The sequence below is a fragment of the Scatophagus argus genome, chromosome 19, assembly GCF_020382885.2.
Source record: "Scatophagus argus isolate fScaArg1 chromosome 19, fScaArg1.pri, whole genome shotgun sequence".
Lineage (NCBI taxonomy): Eukaryota > Metazoa > Chordata > Actinopteri > Scatophagidae > Scatophagus > Scatophagus argus.
Genome location: NC_058511.1, coordinates 9,536,379 through 9,556,770, shown reverse-complemented (window position 1 = coordinate 9,556,770; position 20,392 = coordinate 9,536,379). Strand labels below are relative to the sequence as shown.

At 41.1% G+C, this 20,392-nt stretch overlaps 1 protein-coding gene across 5 annotated transcripts in view; it reads left to right on the top strand.

Annotated features, from left to right (window-relative positions):
* Positions 1–20,392, top strand: part of nhsl1b (NHS-like 1b) — a 98,069-nt gene that overhangs the window by 28,595 nt on the left and 49,082 nt on the right. The window contains exon 1 of one of the 5 annotated variants that reach the window (XM_046372517.1): positions 10,779–12,346. The exons of 3 other annotated variants lie outside the window; for them this stretch is intronic. In XM_046372517.1, coding sequence (XP_046228473.1) covers positions 12,097–12,346 — 250 coding nt within the window. In that variant the 5' untranslated portion in view covers positions 10,779–12,096. Of the gene's footprint in view, positions 1–10,778; positions 12,347–20,392 lie in introns of those variants that run through there. One more of the 5 variants, XM_046372523.1, reaches the window with a different exon arrangement.

The window sequence follows — 20,392 nt, the reverse complement described above, 5'->3', positions numbered from 1 at the left end:
GAGGAGGGACTAGTGGAACTTGAGATACAGTGAAAAATACACAGTACCTCTTTTGGATGGGATTGCGTTTCATGTTTTCATTTTCTTTTGTTGGGAAAACAATATTTTTCTTTGAATTGTAAATGAATATGTGTGCTGTTATGATAGGTATAAGGTGTGAAGTTTGAGCACCAGAGTCTGAGTTCACAGATCAGTGTAGATTCGTATGGTAGACCTTTGTTGTCTGCCTTCTACGGGAGGTGGTCATTTAACTGGATTTAAAGTGTGCACAGATGGACACACACGCTAGAACAAGCACAAACTGTACGTGCAAGGACAAGTGCATGCAAACACATATACAGAGATCACAGTGTGAAATGCACACCCAGACACATGGACGCCTGTACACAGACATAGACACACCTGTGAGCAGCCTCACAGACACATGCATGCAGCCAGACAGGCATGAAGACCAGATATATTCATACACACATACACAGAGCGGGAAAGCCCCGACTGAGTGGTGCGCCGTGGGTGGGTAGCCATGACCAGTGGCCTTTGGCTTTGAGTCCGAGGTAGGCTGAGAGTTTGTGTTTCACCCCCTCAGCGCAGAAACACAAAGACAGGCTGTGTTTGAGAGATTAGATGAGGAGGAGAGAGGTCCAGAAAAAGGGGAAAAGTCAGAGAAAAACGTTGAAACTGATTTCTGGGTTGCAACAGTGAGATTTGAGATGCAGCAAACAAAGATGAAGGAAGTAGGGGAGGGAAGATGAGCCTGAGACAGCGATAGACGAGACAAAGGGATGTGGAGAGATGGAGAAAGACAGATGGGGAGAAGGAAAGAGGGAGGGTGGCCAGATGGAACTCCGCTCTCCAACTTTTGACAGCTCGTGGGAGGAATATCTTTGGGGAACTCTATTTCTGATTGGTGTGTGTGTGTTTGAATATGTGCACAGCAAATATAAACTCCTTCTTTATTTATATTACCCTTTGTGGGCGTGTTCCACTCAGACGCTCTATTTTGAGTTGATCTATTGTGTGAGTTTGTGCTTGTCTACCATTACACCCATGGTTTGTCTGTAATGCGCCTTGAAACCCCAGTGTGTAACGGCTGGAAGGCAGCACTGCCAGCTGGTCCGGCCAGCAACTGCTGATCTGGATTCTGCTCTTAAATCCCTCGCTAAAGGGTTGACTTGCTTTGGGAGCTGTTCTTGGATCAGGAATAAGGAAAGTAAGCCAGAAGGGGAGGAAAAAGGTTGCAGACAAGAAACTGTGTGTGTGTGTGTGTTGGTAAATTTAAGCTGGTCTCAGTCCAGCATTTAAAGGAGGCTTGTGCTTGGTTGATGTAGTGCTATGAGCCAGCATAAGAGGGATGAGCTCAGAATAACGAACAATTTTGTATGGGGTGTGTGTGTGTGTGTGTGTGTGTGTGTGTGTGTGTGTGTGTGTGTGTGTGTGTGTGTGTGTGTGTGTGTGTGTGTGTGTCTGTGTGTGTCTGTGTGTCTGTGTGTCAGACAGCTCACAGCTGTAGAGGGCAAAATGCCAGATCCGAAGTCGGCCCCCATTGTCACAGTAACGGTCGGCCTGCCTTCTGCTCAATCAGCATAATTTACTCTGTCTCTCACTCTGGCTGTCGTTTTGCCTTTTATCTTGTGTCTCAATCACTTTCTCTCTCTCTCTCTTTGGCTCTCTCTCTCTCTCTCTCTCTCTCTCTCTCTCTCAAATCACACGCAGGCACACACTAACTGGCATGATGGGCCACACACACACACTCCATTGTACTGCCAGGCTGCTGCTACTGGTATTTCACACATCCTGGATTTTATTGGAGTTTTCCTCTCACATGTGTGCTTGTTAAAAGCCTTTATATATGTAAACACATGGTGTATAATACTCTCACCTCTTAGCAAGCTGTAAACTTGCACATGCTTATTAACACCTTTGCTTTCATCTTTTTTTATATATTCCTGTGTAGATGTTTTTTTTCTTTATTTGTGTATGTTTTCCTCACTTTGGTCTTGCCTCACACTTTCTGTCAGACACGCAGTGTCACACAAAGAATAGTGGCTTCACTAGTGGAGTGTGGCACCTGTAGTACATAGGTCCCATTGGGATTTAGTGGGCATGTTGCCAGATTGGACTGCTGGTGGGCTGCCAGATTAGCTGTTAGCGCATGAGCTGAAGTTTGTCTTCGCTTCTGTCTGACTGATTCTGAAACCACAAGAAAACATGGCCTACAGTAGTTGTTTGTTTTTTCAAAAAGGTGATTGCACTTCATTATAGTTTAAAACAAAAAAGCAGGGCTTTATTCTATAAGTTATCCTGTAAATGTTTTAATGTTTCCTTAACAAAGTTGCTGCAAATTCCCAGCTGCTATAAGCAGTGTTATAAGTGTGTCTTTTTTTCCGTGGGCTCTCTTCTTATTGTTTATTGAATTAAAATCATATGATCAGTATCTTGAGTAACTTGATTTATGGCCTAGCTAATAACAGTTGACAAATGGCATTGTCCCTTATCTAAAACAGCATGGCCTCAGTGGTTATGAAACAATTAGAAACTTGAAATACATAAATGACATGGAAAAGCACATATCAAAATCTGGAATATAAACATCTCTTATGCCTACATGCACATGCCATAAGCTATTTAGTCCAGTTGCAATACTAGTCACAAACTGTATAGTTAGACACAACAAGAGAAGAAGAGCACTTGAGAAGTTTTCTTCAACACTGTTTGTGCTAAATAATCACTATGGGAGTTTGCTGATGAATATACACACATGTGTTTTGTCAGCATGGAGCTCACTGTTTTCACAACACTGCTCATGGATGTGATGCAACATCCAGTTTACCTACATGCAGAACAACACACACCACCACCACACTTGCACTCATATAAGCTGGAAAGACATGAACACCCCTGTGGCTACATGAAGTATCAGCAGGAGGTGAAGGCTTGTGTTCAGAGCAGAGTCCTGTTAAAACTCAAGTGACGAGTTTTTGGTCTGTTTGTGTGTATTAGTTTGTAAATGTGTGTGGTCATGCCCGTGTGTTCACAATGGCAGTATTTGAGTTTGTATTCGTGGATGAGCTCGTGCAGTAAAACGGCACAATGTTCCATCCCGGCTGGTGCTTCTTCACAGACAGCTGTTCGTCAAACTGTCGTCACCGCTTAGGATTGGAATGGAAAACAACACTCATGAGCGCAGTCACTTTCTTGACTTCTTGAATACAGTTCTACCTGAGTTTTAAAAACAGGTTCAGCTACATGTCAGAATTACGTAAGCCCAGTTTAAACACTGTTGCAATGACAAACATGCTGCCCGGCTCTTCAGAAAGGCGCTGGGGGGGGGGGCACTTTTCTGTCAAACAAGACTCTCAAAGCTCATCACAGACTAAGACACTGAATGTTTAAAATCTAGATTAACCACCCTGAATAACTTTTCGATTTTGAGTTCTCTTTGTGGATGCTAGTATGTACACTAGTGTTACAGTGTATGCGTAGTGATGTGTAGTTTTTGTTTGTTTGCTTTGGGTGAAATACTTGGCTTGTTTCAGAGTTAGTAATGTGCCTGAGAAAATCATTTCCCTCAAGACATATCATGCAATATGAAGCTGTATAGCCAGAACAAAAGAAAGAACAATGTTTAATTGAAGTAGCTATGTAACCCTTACTTCTCTCTTAATTTGCAAATATTCAGACATCATCCACAGTCCCTCTCTTATACACACTGAAATTCACCATCTGTACATAATTTTATGACATCCATAGTCTGTGTGAAAACTTCAATGCATATGCAAACCACATCTGGCCTCAGGTCTGCTGGAAAAGATCCTCCACTCAGGCATGACTGATTAGGAATGCAGAGTCGACCGCACCCTTTCTCCCCTTCAACCACTGGACTGAGGCCCGTTGGGCGTGTGTTTTCTGTGTGTGTGTGTTTGAATGTGTGAATGCCCTGCTCAGATTACCGGAGTTCATTTGTCTTGTAAGCTTTAGTGCCACGCCTTTGTCAAACTTTTATTCTTTGCATGCTACAGTATCACCTCATTGCTCTCTTCCCCTTTCCTTCTGTGTCTTTCTCCTTCGGTCACACTGACTAAGAGAGAAAAGGCTTCTCACTTCATAAATCTACAGTGCGAACACAGGAAGTCTTGTGAATACTACATATGATCATACACATGCTGGAAAAAAGTGTACGCTCCAGTCCCCATGCTGGACTCGGCTCTTTTAACAGATGTGACTCAAACCCACACCCTGTCCGTATCTCCTTGTTCTTAGTCTTGACATTTGGTGCATCTGCTCATAAAGTGTGTGTGTGCGGGTGTGTGTTTGCAGAAGAAATAAATCTAGAATTCTGTGGTTTGGTGCACAAATGTTGCAAAGGCCATATATGTGCACCGAACAAATGTCACACACACAGAGTCTTAATTGCATACACACAGGAGGGGTGTGTGAGAATGGTGCTCTCAGTTAAGCCGGTAGCTTTTACCAGAGAATAATAGAATTAAGCAACACACACACACATACATGCAGTGCTTTCTGCTGGAATAATAGATGTTGGCCTAATGGAGCACGTGGCCTGAGGAATGAGGGGATTTGTCTTCAGACCAGAGTGAATTGACAAGGGTTAACTCCAGGGGTGCGGACCGTCTTAGTTTGCTGACGAACAACTCCACATAGGACCCTCTGTATGTGTGTGTGTGTGTGTGTGTGTGTGTGTGTGTGTGTGTGTGTGTTCTTGAAGGGTTGCCCCACAGAGGCCAAATCTAGGCCTTGAATGTTTGAAATAGCAGTGTTATCCCTGACAAAAGATTGTTATCTTTGCACACATGCCCATAAACACACAAATATACTTTATTCCCTTCAGGCTATGAGATAGTGTTGTTTATTGACTGTAGTCTGATGGTTAAGTGTTAGGCATGCACACACAGGATGTGTGCAGGACTGGGATGCGCAGTTTTCTGGCTCATTTAACCTCATGGGTACACTGACTTAACTCCTCTGAGGAATTTCAGTGTGTTGGTGTCCCCGTGTGGTTGGAAATAGTAATTACAATTCAACCAGGCAAGTTTTAACAACTATGAAGAAAATTAATATGTATTGATAGCATTCAGTCGCATTTTCAGATTATTAAACATGTGAAACAGTAGCTGCATAACATTTGAAATATTATGTAAGAACTGAGCTGAAAAAGTTGTAGTACAATTTGGACAAGGAATGGTAAAGATTGGGATTTTGGTTTCGAAGAAATGGAAAAATCTTGTGGTTTATTGAGTTGTTTGTTAGTCCAAAGTGGCATCTTCAGGTTCTAATTTATTTTTTTCAAGGTTTTTTCTTTTCTTTTTTTTTAGATTCAGACCAAAACACCAAAAATTTTCAGTTAATTATCACACATAAAGCAAAGCAGCAAATCCTCACATTTGAGAAACTGGAATCAGAGAATATTTGGCCTTCGAAAAATAACATTAAACAATTATTTGATTATCACACTAACTGACAAACAATGTTCTGTGGGGTGATTAAGCAACTGATCACCTGAGATCTCAGAATTCAGAATTCCTTTATTAATCCCTGGAGGGAAATTCTTGAAATTGATTTTCTGAGATCTGAGACGTAACATATATTAGAGCAGATAAACATAATAAAAATAAATACCAGATCATTTCTTGTGGTAGTAGTTTTCCTTGAGTTTAAGAATATATGCAATAGTTCAACAGACTACAAAGCTCCAGAGAGAATTGAGGGTCTTCAGTAATCCAGACCACCACCACCAGAGGGCTGCTGCTGGGCTGCCAGCCTTGCCCTGCCCTGCTCCATCCTGCCCTGCCCTCTGGAGGTTTGAAGCTGCACTTAACCTGACTGTGACATTAAAAACATAACAGCCTTCTTATCTGTTATGTGGATTAGTCACATTTATCGTCTGCCATCTCTTTCTTCTCTAGCTGTGATTTGACCAAGGTTGAGTAATATAGGAGCATGCTTTTTTCATTGGTGCTGATGAACTGTGTGTGTGGACAGCTCTGTTATCTTGCGTGTGTGTGTTCATCTTGTGTACTGAGACACCCAACAATAATGATTGAGGTTAACCTCATCCCGCCCTTCCTACCTTCCATTATTCTTAGTGGCAGTTTAAGTGCATCAAGCCACCATATGAGGTCTGTCTATGGACTCCATTGATCCTAGTGGGGCTCAGATGGCTAACAGAGTGAGTTGTCCTAAGCACACACACACAAATCACACATATTTGCACCGTAGCACAGCATATGAATACAGGTAAATTTTCCCCTTTGGGACATTAGAGCACACAACATGTGCAAGCACAATACATTAATGTGATCCTGCACACAAATCATACAGTTTCCTTGACGTACCACAAAGAAAGCAGAGTCTCTGTCAGTGTGAATGACATATCACCTCTTTGCAAAGCCTCATGGGAGTCTGAAGAGGTCACCTACAGTCCCTCATGCAATCATATTACTTTTTGCTCACTTCTCAGAACTGGTGCTCTTTATTAATCCTGTTAATGTAAGCAAGCAGAATTGCCAGTGAAGGACAACTGTAGGACAGTTTCAGAAATGTGAGATTTTAGACTATTTTTGACAGCAGCTTAGAAGTTGTGAAAAAATACAGTGTAGACAGTATAACTCTAGTTATTCATGTTTAACAAACATAACAAAAACTTGAGTGTGATAAAATAAATGATGAGGAGGTTGGGATAAGAATACATAAACTGTGCATCTGTACAAGATAACAGCTTAATAAAGAAGTCTAACCTGAGGAGCAAGATAAATGAGGCAGCCAGCCATGCTGCCAGCTGAGGTGAAGGCTAAGCTCTCAGGTTCAAAGAGAGGTCAGGGGTCAGAGTTTGCAGCATTGCACGTCAAACAGGAGTCAGGAGGTGACAGCAGATAATACTGTCTTTAGTGTTAGTGATACAGTGCATACAGTTTAAGGATTTGTTACTACATCTAATCCATTTCTTAGTTCGATTGCTGAATCAAAACAATGAGAAATAAATACATAATCGTAGATTTAAATTTCGTATTAATCTGTATCTGCAGTGTAAGTGGTCACCAAAGTTACCATTAAAACACAGTGGAGTGGAAGTATGATGCAGCAGAAAATGGAAATGCTTAACTAACTAGCACCTCAAAATTGTACTCAAGTATAGTACTTGACTGAACTGAATTCATTTACTGTATATTTCATCACTGGATATTCAAAATTTTGACAGATTTTATGGCAAAATATATCAGTTCCAACTATTGATTAACGAACTGCTTGATTACTGATAATCAGTATGGGTATCTGCCTGGAAAAAAAAAAAATATATTGATTGATCTCTTGCCTACAATCATCTGGGAATGGACTTGTCTTGTTGACATTATGTTTGTTGTGATATCAAAAAGCAACTCTATAACACTGTAAAAACCTTTAAATCTTCACTAGAAAATCAGCTTTGAAATATCCCACTCCCACTTCTATCACTATAAGTTTAGTGAAGACACACCAACTTCCCGGAAAGTGTATTTGAAAGCTGTTGGTTGGCAGCTCACAGTAATGTGCAGGTCTGCACAATCAAAATTATCTTACTAATGAAAACTCCCCTGCTTTAATGTATCAGTAGAGAGTATTTGCCACCAGAAAAATACAGAGATTTAATTCTGAAGTTGCACAGTTTCACCACATTAAAAGCACTTTCTGCACAAAGGCAGTGGAAAACATATATAAATATGAATGCATTTACTTGTACACACTGCGTTATTTGCATTTGTGCATCTGAGAATGTGAAGACAAGAAGCCCTCCTTACTCCTTCCCCTTTGGCAACATTCCAACACCTCTTACAAGCACCTAATGTAGAAGGTACAGCACACACACACACACACACACTAGACATACTTTCTTTGACTTACACTATTTCCCTGGAGGTAAACCCTAATTTAAACAAAGCTGATACATCAACTTTTTAAAACTCTTAACTGTTAAATGGATTTGAATGAGAATGCATTGAAACCAAACTGAGGAAACCACTTGTGCTCCGAGCAAGACAAACTGTCCCCAGTCAACTGGTTTGGCTTGAAATTTGTCCTTTAATGTGGCCTTTGGACAAAAACACACATACACACACTCCCATATAACTGTCACAGTAAATGTGGGGTGCTGTCTGGTAATAAAAGCCTTCCTCTGAGGTGTAGTTGAACCCCTGTATTTAACTGGCTCTGTGAATGTGTTACTGCTGAGACACACACACACACACACACACACTATAAAAACAACCACACTTACTGGGATTTGGAAATGGCAGAGAGACACAGCCAAGGCTTTTGTCTTGTTTTTAGGGGGGAAAGAAGACAATTGTGGATGCACTAAATGCTATTTTCTTGCGTACTTGTGTACTTTGCGTACACACACAGTGTGTCTAATGTGTTGCACTCAGGTAGGCTTGTTTATCTTCTATATTTACCCTTTGTGTGACAGTGTTTGGTCAGTGTGTATCGATGTCAGGTCTCTGATGTCTGATTGGGTTACTTGGCAACCAGGTTGTTCTCGTGTCACCAGCATGTGAAGCGTGTGTGTGCGCATGCATTTGGCAGGATATATCATTTGATTGGCTTAGCTAAATCTTCCTTCGTTTTGAGTGAAATTACAGGATTTAGTTTTTTTTTTTTGGTCTGTTTAATCTTCGTAATCAGTGATTTCAAAGCACTGTCTCATCCACTGTATCCACGTTGTCATCTGTAGTTGTAGTTTCTGTTTTACTTGTTTCTCTTTACTTTCACGTCATACTGTCATGAGCATCTGCTGTTTAACTTTGTGATACTTGATGTAGGGGTGTATGAATCCACTTTATTTTCTAAAACCCTTCAATATGAACTGATTTCATGTAATTTACCTTAAATTATGCTGGTAGCTTAAGTTTAGTCCATCACTGTCTGGTCTTATGTTTACTTTGCTTGTTGTCTCCTTTCTTATCATATCTGAAAGGAAGGTCTCAACTGTCTTCATGACCTGCAGAGCCTGTTTAAACAGCAGTTTGTTTAGGGTCTGTATTATTTCACTGCTAACCACTGCCACATGCCTCTAATATTTTTAACATACATATTTTGGGAATTCTGCAGTGCCATTATATTTTATTTTAATGTGTTTATTTTAATGTTACATGGTAAGTTCTTGATTTTATTTTTGTCTTCTTTTGATTGATGGATAATTTCTTCATGCTTAAAGGCAAAATTTGTGATCCAAACAGGCACCACTCATGATCAGATGAGAAACCCACATGTGCTGCACATTTCCATCTATAACTCAAACTTATATTTATTTTGTAATTTTACTTACACATTATGCACACAAAAATTCCTTATTTTTCCTTTAATAACTCATTAGTTGATCTGTGTAGATATTAGGCAACAAAGGAAAAGCTGTCAAAGACCAATCTTGATATTCTTTTCTGACCAGAAGCAGCCAACCCAAAGCTGTTAAATGTCCACTACACCCCCTTCTGGTTTAACATATTGATTACTGTCACTGCTGTTGTTTCTCTCTCTGCAGCTTTAAGGGAATGAAAACGAGGATATTTATGAAATGGAAGTGAGGTGGGGGTTGAACCAGGATGCTGACCTTTGACTTTTCAATCTCCTTCGGGAGTTATGGTACTAACACGGTTTTTCTTCCTGAAAAGAAGAAATCATTGGACTTAACTGGTCCTGACTCCGCTTTGCTTTTTGTGATGTATTGTAAAGTGTCCTCCATGTTGACTAGTTGTTGATTTGAACTGTGTTAATAATTTCCTCATCATCCCTGAACTGTCATCGCCTTTTTTTCTTTCGTTCTTTATTCAGTCGCTTTTAACTGATCCCTTTATGACTGCACAATAGAGAGTAATGGAGGTTAATTATTTAAAGGATCGTGGCCTTATGTGTCTTCAATGCGGGCAAAGGTCTTATCTTAAAATATATAGTGCCGGTGTGTTCCATATTTGCTCATGTTTGTAAGTTAAGCTGGGACATCAGCAGCAGGCATTTATCCCTTTGTGTATACAGCATGTGCTGAGATAGTAGATTTTCTCTCTAAAGGGAAAAAGAAAATGAGTTTGGGGACCTGAATGGAACGATGGGGGTTGAAGTCTAAGTTTACACCACAGCCCGGCTACAAATCTGGGATCAGCTTTCAGCTATGTGTAATGAATCCACAATAGGAGATCCACAATAAGGAGTTACAGCTTCAAATTGTGTGTGTAATTCTCAGCGTTGTCTAAGTGGGAACAAGAAAGTGAAAGAGATTGAGTTAGGGTTATGGGTTCCTGAAATGAGTACTTCATGCACATAAATACAAATGCAGACACACACACACACACCTAAAGTGCTGTTTTATTGTCACACCTTGGTGGTCACACACTCCCTAAGCGGTTACACTTGAGTGGGAAAACTACACCTTCCAAACACATTGTAGCACACCATAAAGACTTTGCTTTTGTCCCTGAGGGTCCATGAATGCTATTTTAGCCTACCTCAACTATATGTTGTGCAGTTAAAATAATAACTACTAAGCCATATTTGGAGTTATTTTCAGGCACTTTGAATTTGTCAGTTAACCAGTTGCAACCAAAAAGAAGCACCTGGCGGACTAGAGAAGACAAGGATAAAGAGGAAAGTAAACAGAAGTTGGAAAAAAAAAAGGAGCGAAGGAGGGAGGAGTGGTTGCCATGCCGGCAAACAGATGAAGGGGAGGGGCAGAGATCAGGGATCACAGAAAAAGGGAGGGAGTGAAGGAAGAAGGGAAGGGCTGACTCGTATTTCAGCACCGTGGCTACAAGGGTTGGGTGTAATCTTAACCTTATACTCACAACACGCATAGTCAACTCTCATAGTCAGTCCCACACTTATGCTGTTGTAGACTGACTAAGACCGCAGTTCAGGGAATCCTCACCAGTGCACACTTCTTATCAGCCTTTCTGTGCGTCATGCTGGGTGTGAGTTCAGCAGGTGTGTTCTTCCCTTCCTGATTCACACTTGTGCTGATCAGCTGATTGGAGAGCGAGACAGCTGTCAACACCGGGACTTCTTTCACAACATCGACATACTTGGCATGCCTTCTTCTCATCCACCAGTGACGGCGGCACACCAAGGAGTAATGTGGTCAAAACAGCTCAAAGAGGAAGAAGAAGAAGGTCTTGACAAAAAGTAGGACAAAATTCTTCGGAAACCCTGAGAAACGGCATCATCTCTGCTGCCGGGCATCTACAACAGTCACATAACAGAGGATCCCTATTGGAACTTGTGCCGGAAGGATTTCATGTGCGTGTGTTTGTGCCAGTGTGTGAGTATGCATGTAACTTCATCAGGCTGGGAATAGACCCAGGGACGCTGAAACCTCTTAACCTCCTGGTCTGGCCCAATGCTAAGACAGTGCGTGTCAGTTGGCGTGTGTGTGTGCTCACAACTGGAGATAACAGCTCTCAAGGGCCCACATGGTTGTAAACAACAACCGCTCACTTGCTGAATTGAAAAGTATCCTGATGTAATTTGGAAATCTCTCTCCTCCCTGTCATGCACCACCGAGGAATAATACAGCCAACAGTGAGCACGCGCATACATGTGTGCGTATCGGAGTGTGTGCCGCAGAGGGGTGGTGATTTTCCAGATTGCTGGATTGCCTAATTACCCCTTTGGGTTTTGGGAATGACGCCCGGAATTTTTAAACACAAAGAAAGAGAAGAAAGGGAGAAAAAAAAGATGATTTAAGTTTGACTTTTGGCTCGTGACACAGAGATTAATTGAAGGAGAAAGAGGTTGGAAGTTGAGACTGTCCAGGTCAGAGTCATGGTGCGGAACTGTGCAAAGAAAGTGAAGCGAAATTGGGTTACGGCTGCACTTCCAGATGGATCTAATTTATTTCTTAACATAGAATCTGAATAGTTTGAAGCATTTTAGCATGTGTGCAGACATGCATGCTGTATTTCAGAATTGCTTGGAAAGATCTGATGAGAGATTAAAGTGAAAATCTACCAACCAAACCAAAGGATCTTCATCTGAGGATTATTTTTCCAGATTAAAACTTGGTTTTGAAGACAATTTCGTCTAACATTTTCCGGACTGTCATTTCCCTGAATCAAGATGAGAGGGGACAGGAGGTGCTCTTCCTTTCGCAAGGAGAAACCTGCAGGCCTATCCCGGGCTCTCAGCTGGCTCAGCGTGTCCACCCTCTCCCGCCAGAGCAGGCGAATCTTCCACAGCCAGAATGAGCTCCACTCAGTCCACACCCGTCAAACACACTCGTACTCACACACTCATCTTCATGCAGCAGACAGAGACGAGGAGCTCGATGATGATGACAACTGGGTGTACCAGCCTCAACACAAAATAGGTGAGGGGGAGGGTGGGAGAGGAAGGAAAGACATCAACCAAGGGATGATCCATGTCACTGATTATTGATTCAGTTCTGCTGTATTTCTTCCTGTGGATGCGTACCGACTAAACCATTTGGTGTGTTTGTCTTGGCTGAATCACAGCTTGTCACAATGCTCGGACCTTATTTGAATGGATTTTTGTTCTCACTCTCAGCCAGGAAGCCAGTGAATGACTTGTTTACATACGCAAGCAAAGCAAGAAGTGGGTCACTGTCTTTTTATGGCCCCTTGTTCTCCGTCTCCACCTCCCTGGCACTTCCTGGTTGCTGTAGGGAGCGAGCGGGAGGTGTCTGTGATCAGTCGAGCTGTTAGGGGGTCAAAGGGCACTTTGTGTGTGCGATAGGTAAACAATGATGTGTCAGGCCGGGGACAGGTGATGTCACAGCCATGGTGATGTCACAGGCTGGTGGCGATGTGAGTGCAGGGTCTGGTGCCGGAGAGTGTGTTGTGTGTTTGTTTGTGTGTGTGAGAAGGCTTACATAGCCCATCGCACAGACCATAACGACAGTAAGTAATAATACTGAAAAATACTACATTTTCTTTAATTGCATTTTTAATTTATATGTGGACATCATCTTAACTGAGGTAAGAAAACCATTTATACTTCTCTCAGTACCTCTGGGGTATTGTGTTTCCTGATTGGACTCATTATTTATTGATCAGTTCATTAGCTACGTGTGTGTACATGCATGTGTATGTATTTGGTTGGTGGTGTCAGTAAGTCTTTGGGGACAATGGTTGTAACTGTAACCTAACCCTAACCTGAAAATGGAAAAAGACACTGATGCTGCACTTGAGTCTCACAACTGTCTTCATTAACTCTGACCCATGCTGTCATCTCTAGTTGCAGTGACAGGTCCCTTTCAGCTGGGCTAACTGGACATCCTTAACCATCGCTCGCTCTCATCATATGCTTTACACATTTTTATATATTGAGATATATTCGGGGAGATTTCAGCTTTGGACCAAAGTAAAAATCTGATATTGAAGACAGTATGGCAGAACAGTGCACTGTACATTAGCTGTTTGCTTTGCTTGTGGTACATGTTTATATGCACAGTTCTTTAGTAATGTGGACTGCATGTGACTATTTAAACATGCTGTTGTTTGGGAATTGTACTTATACCGGTTACCTTCTCGGTTGTTGTACTTGTCTTGCAGAAAACTAGGCAGACATTTGAGAGCATTAAAGCACTGTTTTTTTTTTCAGTCCAACAGAATCACACTTGTTTTGTTTTCCCCTTTGTATGATTCGTTTTGAGTAGAACTGGACATATTAATTGTACTTATGTATGGTGACCAAAACAACCACAATGGGATCCTTCAGAGGAAGTGATCCTGGTGCGGTTACAGACAAATTCTGAAGTGGTTTGTTTGTGGTGGGAATGTGGTCCAACCTCGATCCGACCCAATCACAAGGCGTAGTCCGCAAGTTGGAGCTAAACAGCTCCCGCAGATAGGTGCACTTTGCATGTTGGGATGCAGAGGAAGCAAGCATCCAGACGGAAAATGAACTGAGGGCTGAGCTGGACTTGTAAAGATCTATGTAGCCTTCTTGATACTTGGGCAAGAACTCTGGAAGGGTTTACTTTCTGGCTCACCTTCCAGACACGTTTAACCAATGACACTCGCTGCTTTTATTTTTTTAAGATAAGTTTTGGAATTTTGAATACTGTGAGCGCTAACACTGATGTTTGTGTTGCGCTGTGAACCACTTTGTGCCAGGTGTAATATAGGACCCATTTAAGTTTGGGCATAAGTTGCCATTTTATTTTCAGTTTCAGACTTAGACATGAAGCGGTTTAGTCTCAGCAAATGAAATATTTACAGTCTCAGCCTGTTGCGGGTGTTTATATTTAAAACACATTTAATCAATGAATAAATATGTTCCAATGCACTTATTGTTACTTTTAGCAACGCTGAAGTGGTTCTTAAAGACACGTGGATACCCAAGCACAAGTTGCCATTTTATTACTTCACAAGAATGTGGAGCTTGTTTTTGTCATTTATTACATGTCTCAATCCATCCTAGTCACTCTATCACCTCTGAACCTGCCCCTTCCTAAAACAGCTCAGGGCTGCACATGGCTGGCATGGTTTGAGATCCTCACATTTTTCTCCAAGTCAAAGGGTAGAAGCTCGTCCAATTTTGGAATGAGATCATTAAAACCAAAGCTGTAGATGTTCACTACATCGTGTCAGTTGGTCAAAAATTGGTGTTCTTATTCTTCAGATATTCTTCAGTTTGTTACAAGTGTTTCTTTATCTCAAACTTACAGATTGGTTTAGATATTTTCAAACGAGCTTTAAAAACTATCATGAAGATCGACAAATACAGATGATACAGGCCCACACAACTTATAAAATAGAAGGTTGAATACATATTGTATGCATTTCTTTACGTTAGTCTTTCGACATTTGCTTCATGAAATGAATCAGAATTTGCCAATTGAGTCCATTGTTACAGTTACGGTGTTAACCAAATCTTTAATTTTGAGTATTAAATTTATCTTCATGTTCCCGATGTTCTTCAAATCCTTTTTGGAGCTGAGCCACATGTCTACCTGAACATTCTATTATTCCTCGGTTTGATCTGATAATCCTACCTTATTTCAAGTCTGTCAGTCTTGTCCATGTTGTTCTTTGGAAAGCTCTTCTCCCTAACTTTACTGTTTGACACATCTATTATTCTAAGACATTCAGCAAGTTAAGCATTTGCTTGTTGGGTCTTCAAGGAAGGAAGGGAGAGTGTGTATTGATTTTGTTATTAGGAAACAGCATGGCTTGGAGAGAATACTCTAGAGGATGAAGAAATTAACAGCAAAATGTGCACGTCTGTGTTAATCAGCCAGTTAACGCATTACGGTATTTGACTACGAGACTTTTGATTTTCTGATACTGGTGCTGTGTCCTGCTGTGCTTTTTCCTACTCCACCCACCCTTTTTTTTTGTTTTTTTCATTTTCTCCCTCTGTCATACACAGTTTCTCTTTATAGCTAATTCTAGGCCAGAGACAGTGTCACAGACAGGTCAATAGAAAAATTATTCCATCCATAGCACACACACACAGGCATACTCTCATACTGTACATATGCATACTGCACACAGCACAGAGGAAATGTCTCATAAGAATACCTCTGTAGTTTGAACCTGAAGTATTTATAACATCTGGATCTTGCTTCCACACGCCTGCCAGGACCCATTACAAGACACATGGCTAGCCGCGCACTGTGCCTGTGTGTAAATATAGCCCTGAAATGAGTGCCTGTGGCGCCAAAACCTGCAATTTTGACGCAGCCTCCAGCCTGACTGGCTGGGTGTTTGCCTCGGTTGCCGAGGCAACGGGTGTGCGAGCGAGCGCTTCCTGGTGTGGTTCAGCTCGACCTTCCCATTGGGTCAACTCGGAACCAGTCACGTGTAGGAGAGTGGTCTGCTTTACAAGATGCTATTGGCTGTCTTGGGTGACAGACTTTGCTTGACTTGAGATGGATCAACATTACTGAGCTTGATGAACATTGTTCAGTCTCCCAGTTCAGTAATACATTGCAAGTACTGTATTTAGTATGCATAGTTTTCACATAGTCACCACATAACTCAAAACCTGCTTCGATTCAGTTTGTATTGTAGAAGTGGGACACATTTCTCCTCCAATGCCCAGCAGAGACAAACCTCTGATCATAGGGCCAGATGGCATGTAGATGGCAACAGTGATGAAAAAAGATGTGATTGTCTTGTCACTGATGTTTCCTTTCACGCTCGTCCATTAGTTTGAACCGACTCTTCTTCTCACTGTTTCCTCTCATCACTGTCTTCCACACATACATGCAGACTTTCAATGGCCTGATCGATCTCCTCAATCAAACCTATTGATCTCTCCTGTGTGTCTGAATCAGTCAATGTGTAGGCGTGATGGCTGCTGTGCAAGGCCATGTCAAGAAAAGGATTGGACAGTTTGGCCCCTGGGGCAGCCTGCATTCTTGTCTGGCTGAAGATGTGGGCTTTACGTCATTACTCCTTACAGTATATGCTGTTTATGCGTTGCGTACAGCAAGTCACAACATGAAATGAACTCAATGACTCATTGAGATTTCCGATGTTGGCAAGAAGCTCACCATGTCAACATCAGGAAGATTGAGAGATTTAGTAGAATTTTCTGATGTATTTTTTTTCTGCAGTTTGTCAGCGTGGTTTCTGTTCATTCATTTACAAATTTAGGGTAATAACGTATTGACCTAAGTATTTACCATACCTTATTACAACAGTGTTGTGGTGACCAGGACCAGAAAGGGTTCTTGTATCATAAAATTCCATTAATGAACTGTTTATGAATTTTGTACATATGAAAATGCCTTTCAGGATGGATTTACCTGTGTAGTGAAATTTGAGAGGATTCGGAACAGACCAAACTCTAACAGAGTTGTAACTGTACCAGAGTTTTTTTTTTGTTTTGTTTTGTTTTTTAAATTGAGTTCGAACCAGCTAAGGACACATGGACACATTTCCACATGCACACACAGCGATACACACTAATCATTATGTAGTCCATGTGTAAATCCAGATTAGCAGATGATAATTCGCTGTAGGGGGGAGATGTGATGTATAAATCAGCAAGGCCTCATTAAAAGACAGACATGAAAATCTGGTGATGTGGCCCACAGCCCAGGGCGTACACACACTCCTGCTGTACACACAAATATATGGTTATATATAACTTTCATTGCCAGTTAATCTTAAAAGATAAACTAAACTGTTTCTAATCATCTTTTTCTTCTGTCTTTCTCTTCTATGTGCCGACATTGATCCGGTGATTTTCAGGTAAGTCACATCTTTCTCCTCTTTGATCCACATAACCTGCTTTTTTTGTCTCTGTTAGTTGATCCCAGATCAGACCTACTGTGTGCTGAAAACCCTGAAAAGCCTGTCACACATTGCAGTCAAATTTTAGCCTGTATTAAATCGCATTAACTTGTATTTCCCGCTAAAAACCAGATCTCTGACTTGTACCGCCAACCTTTTTTGTATCATGTTGTATGTATCCTATTACCTTTGTATTACGGGATCTAATCCATGAATGCCCTGCCTCAACGATGAAAAGACTCTGAGGTATAGGATGATTTTAGTTTGTAAGGGGATAGAAATCTAGAGGGCTTATGTTGATAGGATGCATATCAGTATATATAGTAGATCCCAACACAATCCAGAGGTGAGAGATTATAATCCACATAAACAGGAGCTGTGAGGATGTCATCTGAATCGGGAGGATCTTTGTCAGTCACCTTTAGCACCAGTGCAATTATGTTTTATCCTCACATGGCGTGTCTGAGATTTTCTGATTATTTCTACTGATTACTGATCAATCTATTTCATCTGAAAGAGCTGGTAGGGTCAGATTTTTCCAATTCCAGGTTTCTTTTCGTCGCGTGTCTAACTGTTTGTGTCACTAGAGTGTGTTAAGTTTTATCTCTGCAGTGACGCAGAGCTCGCAGCTAACAGTAACAACATGTTGTGCTTGTTCTGCAGTGGACACAACAGAAGATGTGCAGCACACTGAGTTAGTGGCTGGCGTTTAAGATAAGATATTCTCAAAAATGGGGCCTTGGATGTGATTCATTTTTTATGATAGTGTTTGTAGACAAAGACTATATTTTGGAGAAGGACAACGGCGGTCAGTTGGAATGCCTCTGAATACAGTCTTTATATCCTGTAGTCACAGTGCAACTGCCATTTAACGAGAAGACCTGTGTTGCCACGCAGTCCAGTGCTGAAATCTTTACAGTGTGAGCAAAAGAAAAGGAAGTTGTGTAACTGATGCAAAAAATAATAACATGAAATGCTACAGAGACACAATGTTTGACAGCACTACGTGTTTTAGAAACGCTTTTGTTTACTGCTTATGAAAGAATGCTTGTAACAGAAAACAAGTTCTGAAATTTGGGAGAGCGTTTGAAAGTTTTGAAACGTTTCTAACAATATGATCAAATTAATCCTATTTTTTGAAATGTGCTGACAGTCAAAGTAAGCAAAAGTGTCTTAAGCCTAGCCAAGTTTCCGCCAAAGTTTAGCGCAGATATTCAGAAAATCAGCAAAAGAAAACGCAAACAAATGAGCTAATGTTTTCATCCGCCACAGTTTTTCTTCTCTTCATTGTAGAGTGAGCTTTACTGAAGGGTCTAAAAATGAGTTCATTAAGTCACATCCATTATCATGATTAATGCGATTAGTTAGTCTAATCACATTTTTTTCATTTTTTTATTGATAAACATTTTCCATCTCAGGCAAGCAAGTATTCCATAGCATAAAATAGAGAAAAAATTCCACCTCTCTGCTTTTACAGCTTCAGCTTTGTGAGAGCTGTGGTTAGGCAGACCTCAAGTGTTTCTTCAGAGTTGAGGGTTTTATGGTGAAGGTTAATGTTAAAGCCATTTTGGGCAATGCAGCATCCAATTAAGGTGGAAGTTTGATGAAGTCAAGTTTTATTGTCTGGTTAGGTGGATGTTTTCAGGGATTTGTATGCATTTTAACTGTTTATTATTTCCAGGGTTGTGTTTCACTGGCATTTTTATTTTTTGCACGCTTGCAGAGGGTCACTCACAGACACACACACACACACACACACACACACACACACACACACACACACACACACACACATACACCAATCAGCCCGTAATTGGTGACATCTGGTTGGGGCAGATGTGTTGTATTGGGGTGGGATTAACATGTTCATAACACACAAAGACACTCACTGAAGCAGACACTGAAACATACTAGCTTCAGTGTCTGAGGCCTGATGAAGGTCAGAGGACTTTCTGTTAATATCATGACTATCAGTTATTGTAAATACCTATATAAGGATCATAAACCGATGAGAGAAGATAAAATGTCACTGTAAGTGTTTATAATACTTTATTATGACAGTAATTCCCTGATCATAATTACTAATTACTACTAATACTAATAATTATTCGACCCATTTAGTATGAGAGGTTAGTGTGGTCAACGTCAAGGTGCTAAACTATAGCTATAAGACCACTCACTGTCCGCTTCAAGTAAAATAATGCACACTATATTCTGTATATTATATTTATTGCAGTTTGTAACTCATGATAATTATTGGCTCCAGAATGGAAGTGAATTCAGTTGGCGGTGTCACCAGGTGCTCTGGCAGGTCAAGTGTGTGTGTCTCCTCCGATTATTGTTTAAAAGAGGTGCTAATCAGTGTTAATCAGTGAAAGCTGTGTTTGATGGTTGAATGAAACCTACATGCGAACTACTTCGAAGCTCAGTTTGTTGGTCCTACACTGCAGCTTGTTGAAGGAGGAGGTGGTTCTTACCTCCAAGCTTTACCAACACTCTAAACAGTAACCAATGGCATTTTGCAGCATAAAAGAAAGCCATTAGAGAGCCTCACTGGAAATCAGTGGTGTTTTGCAAAAGTGTTCAGCTTGTCTAGTGTGCAGTAAGCCAGATTTTGAGATGACGCATTTAGTCTCTGTCGTCCCTTTGTTCGGATTTTTCACTCCACAGCCCCGATAAAAGGACACTTATACTATTCTGCTAATCATGTATTGATTTGTCATGGATATTTTTGACTGTATGATTTTGGTTCTTTGCCTCTTTTATAAATGATTAAGGGCACTAAATCACTGAATAGCACTCTACTCTTTTCTCAGTTTAGGTAATCTACAGTAAGAACTACCGTTGTACACCTGGAAGCTGAACAAGCTTAACCGCCAAAAGGCAAATTACCGTTTTCCTTGACATGGTAGTGTTTCCACACTCCGAATGAGTCAGTATTTCTGTCATCCATTCGTGTGATGTTGGTAAGTCAAAGCGGCCAGCATGGGGATGCACCAAGCTTGTAGCTGCTTCTGATAGCAAACAGTTGAATTGTGGGGATTAAAGCGATTATATTTGATCAGCACACAATGGATCGGCCTCAAGCCGGGGCCCCCTGCCTCACTCCGAACTGCTGACTGCCCAGATTCTCTACAATCACAATC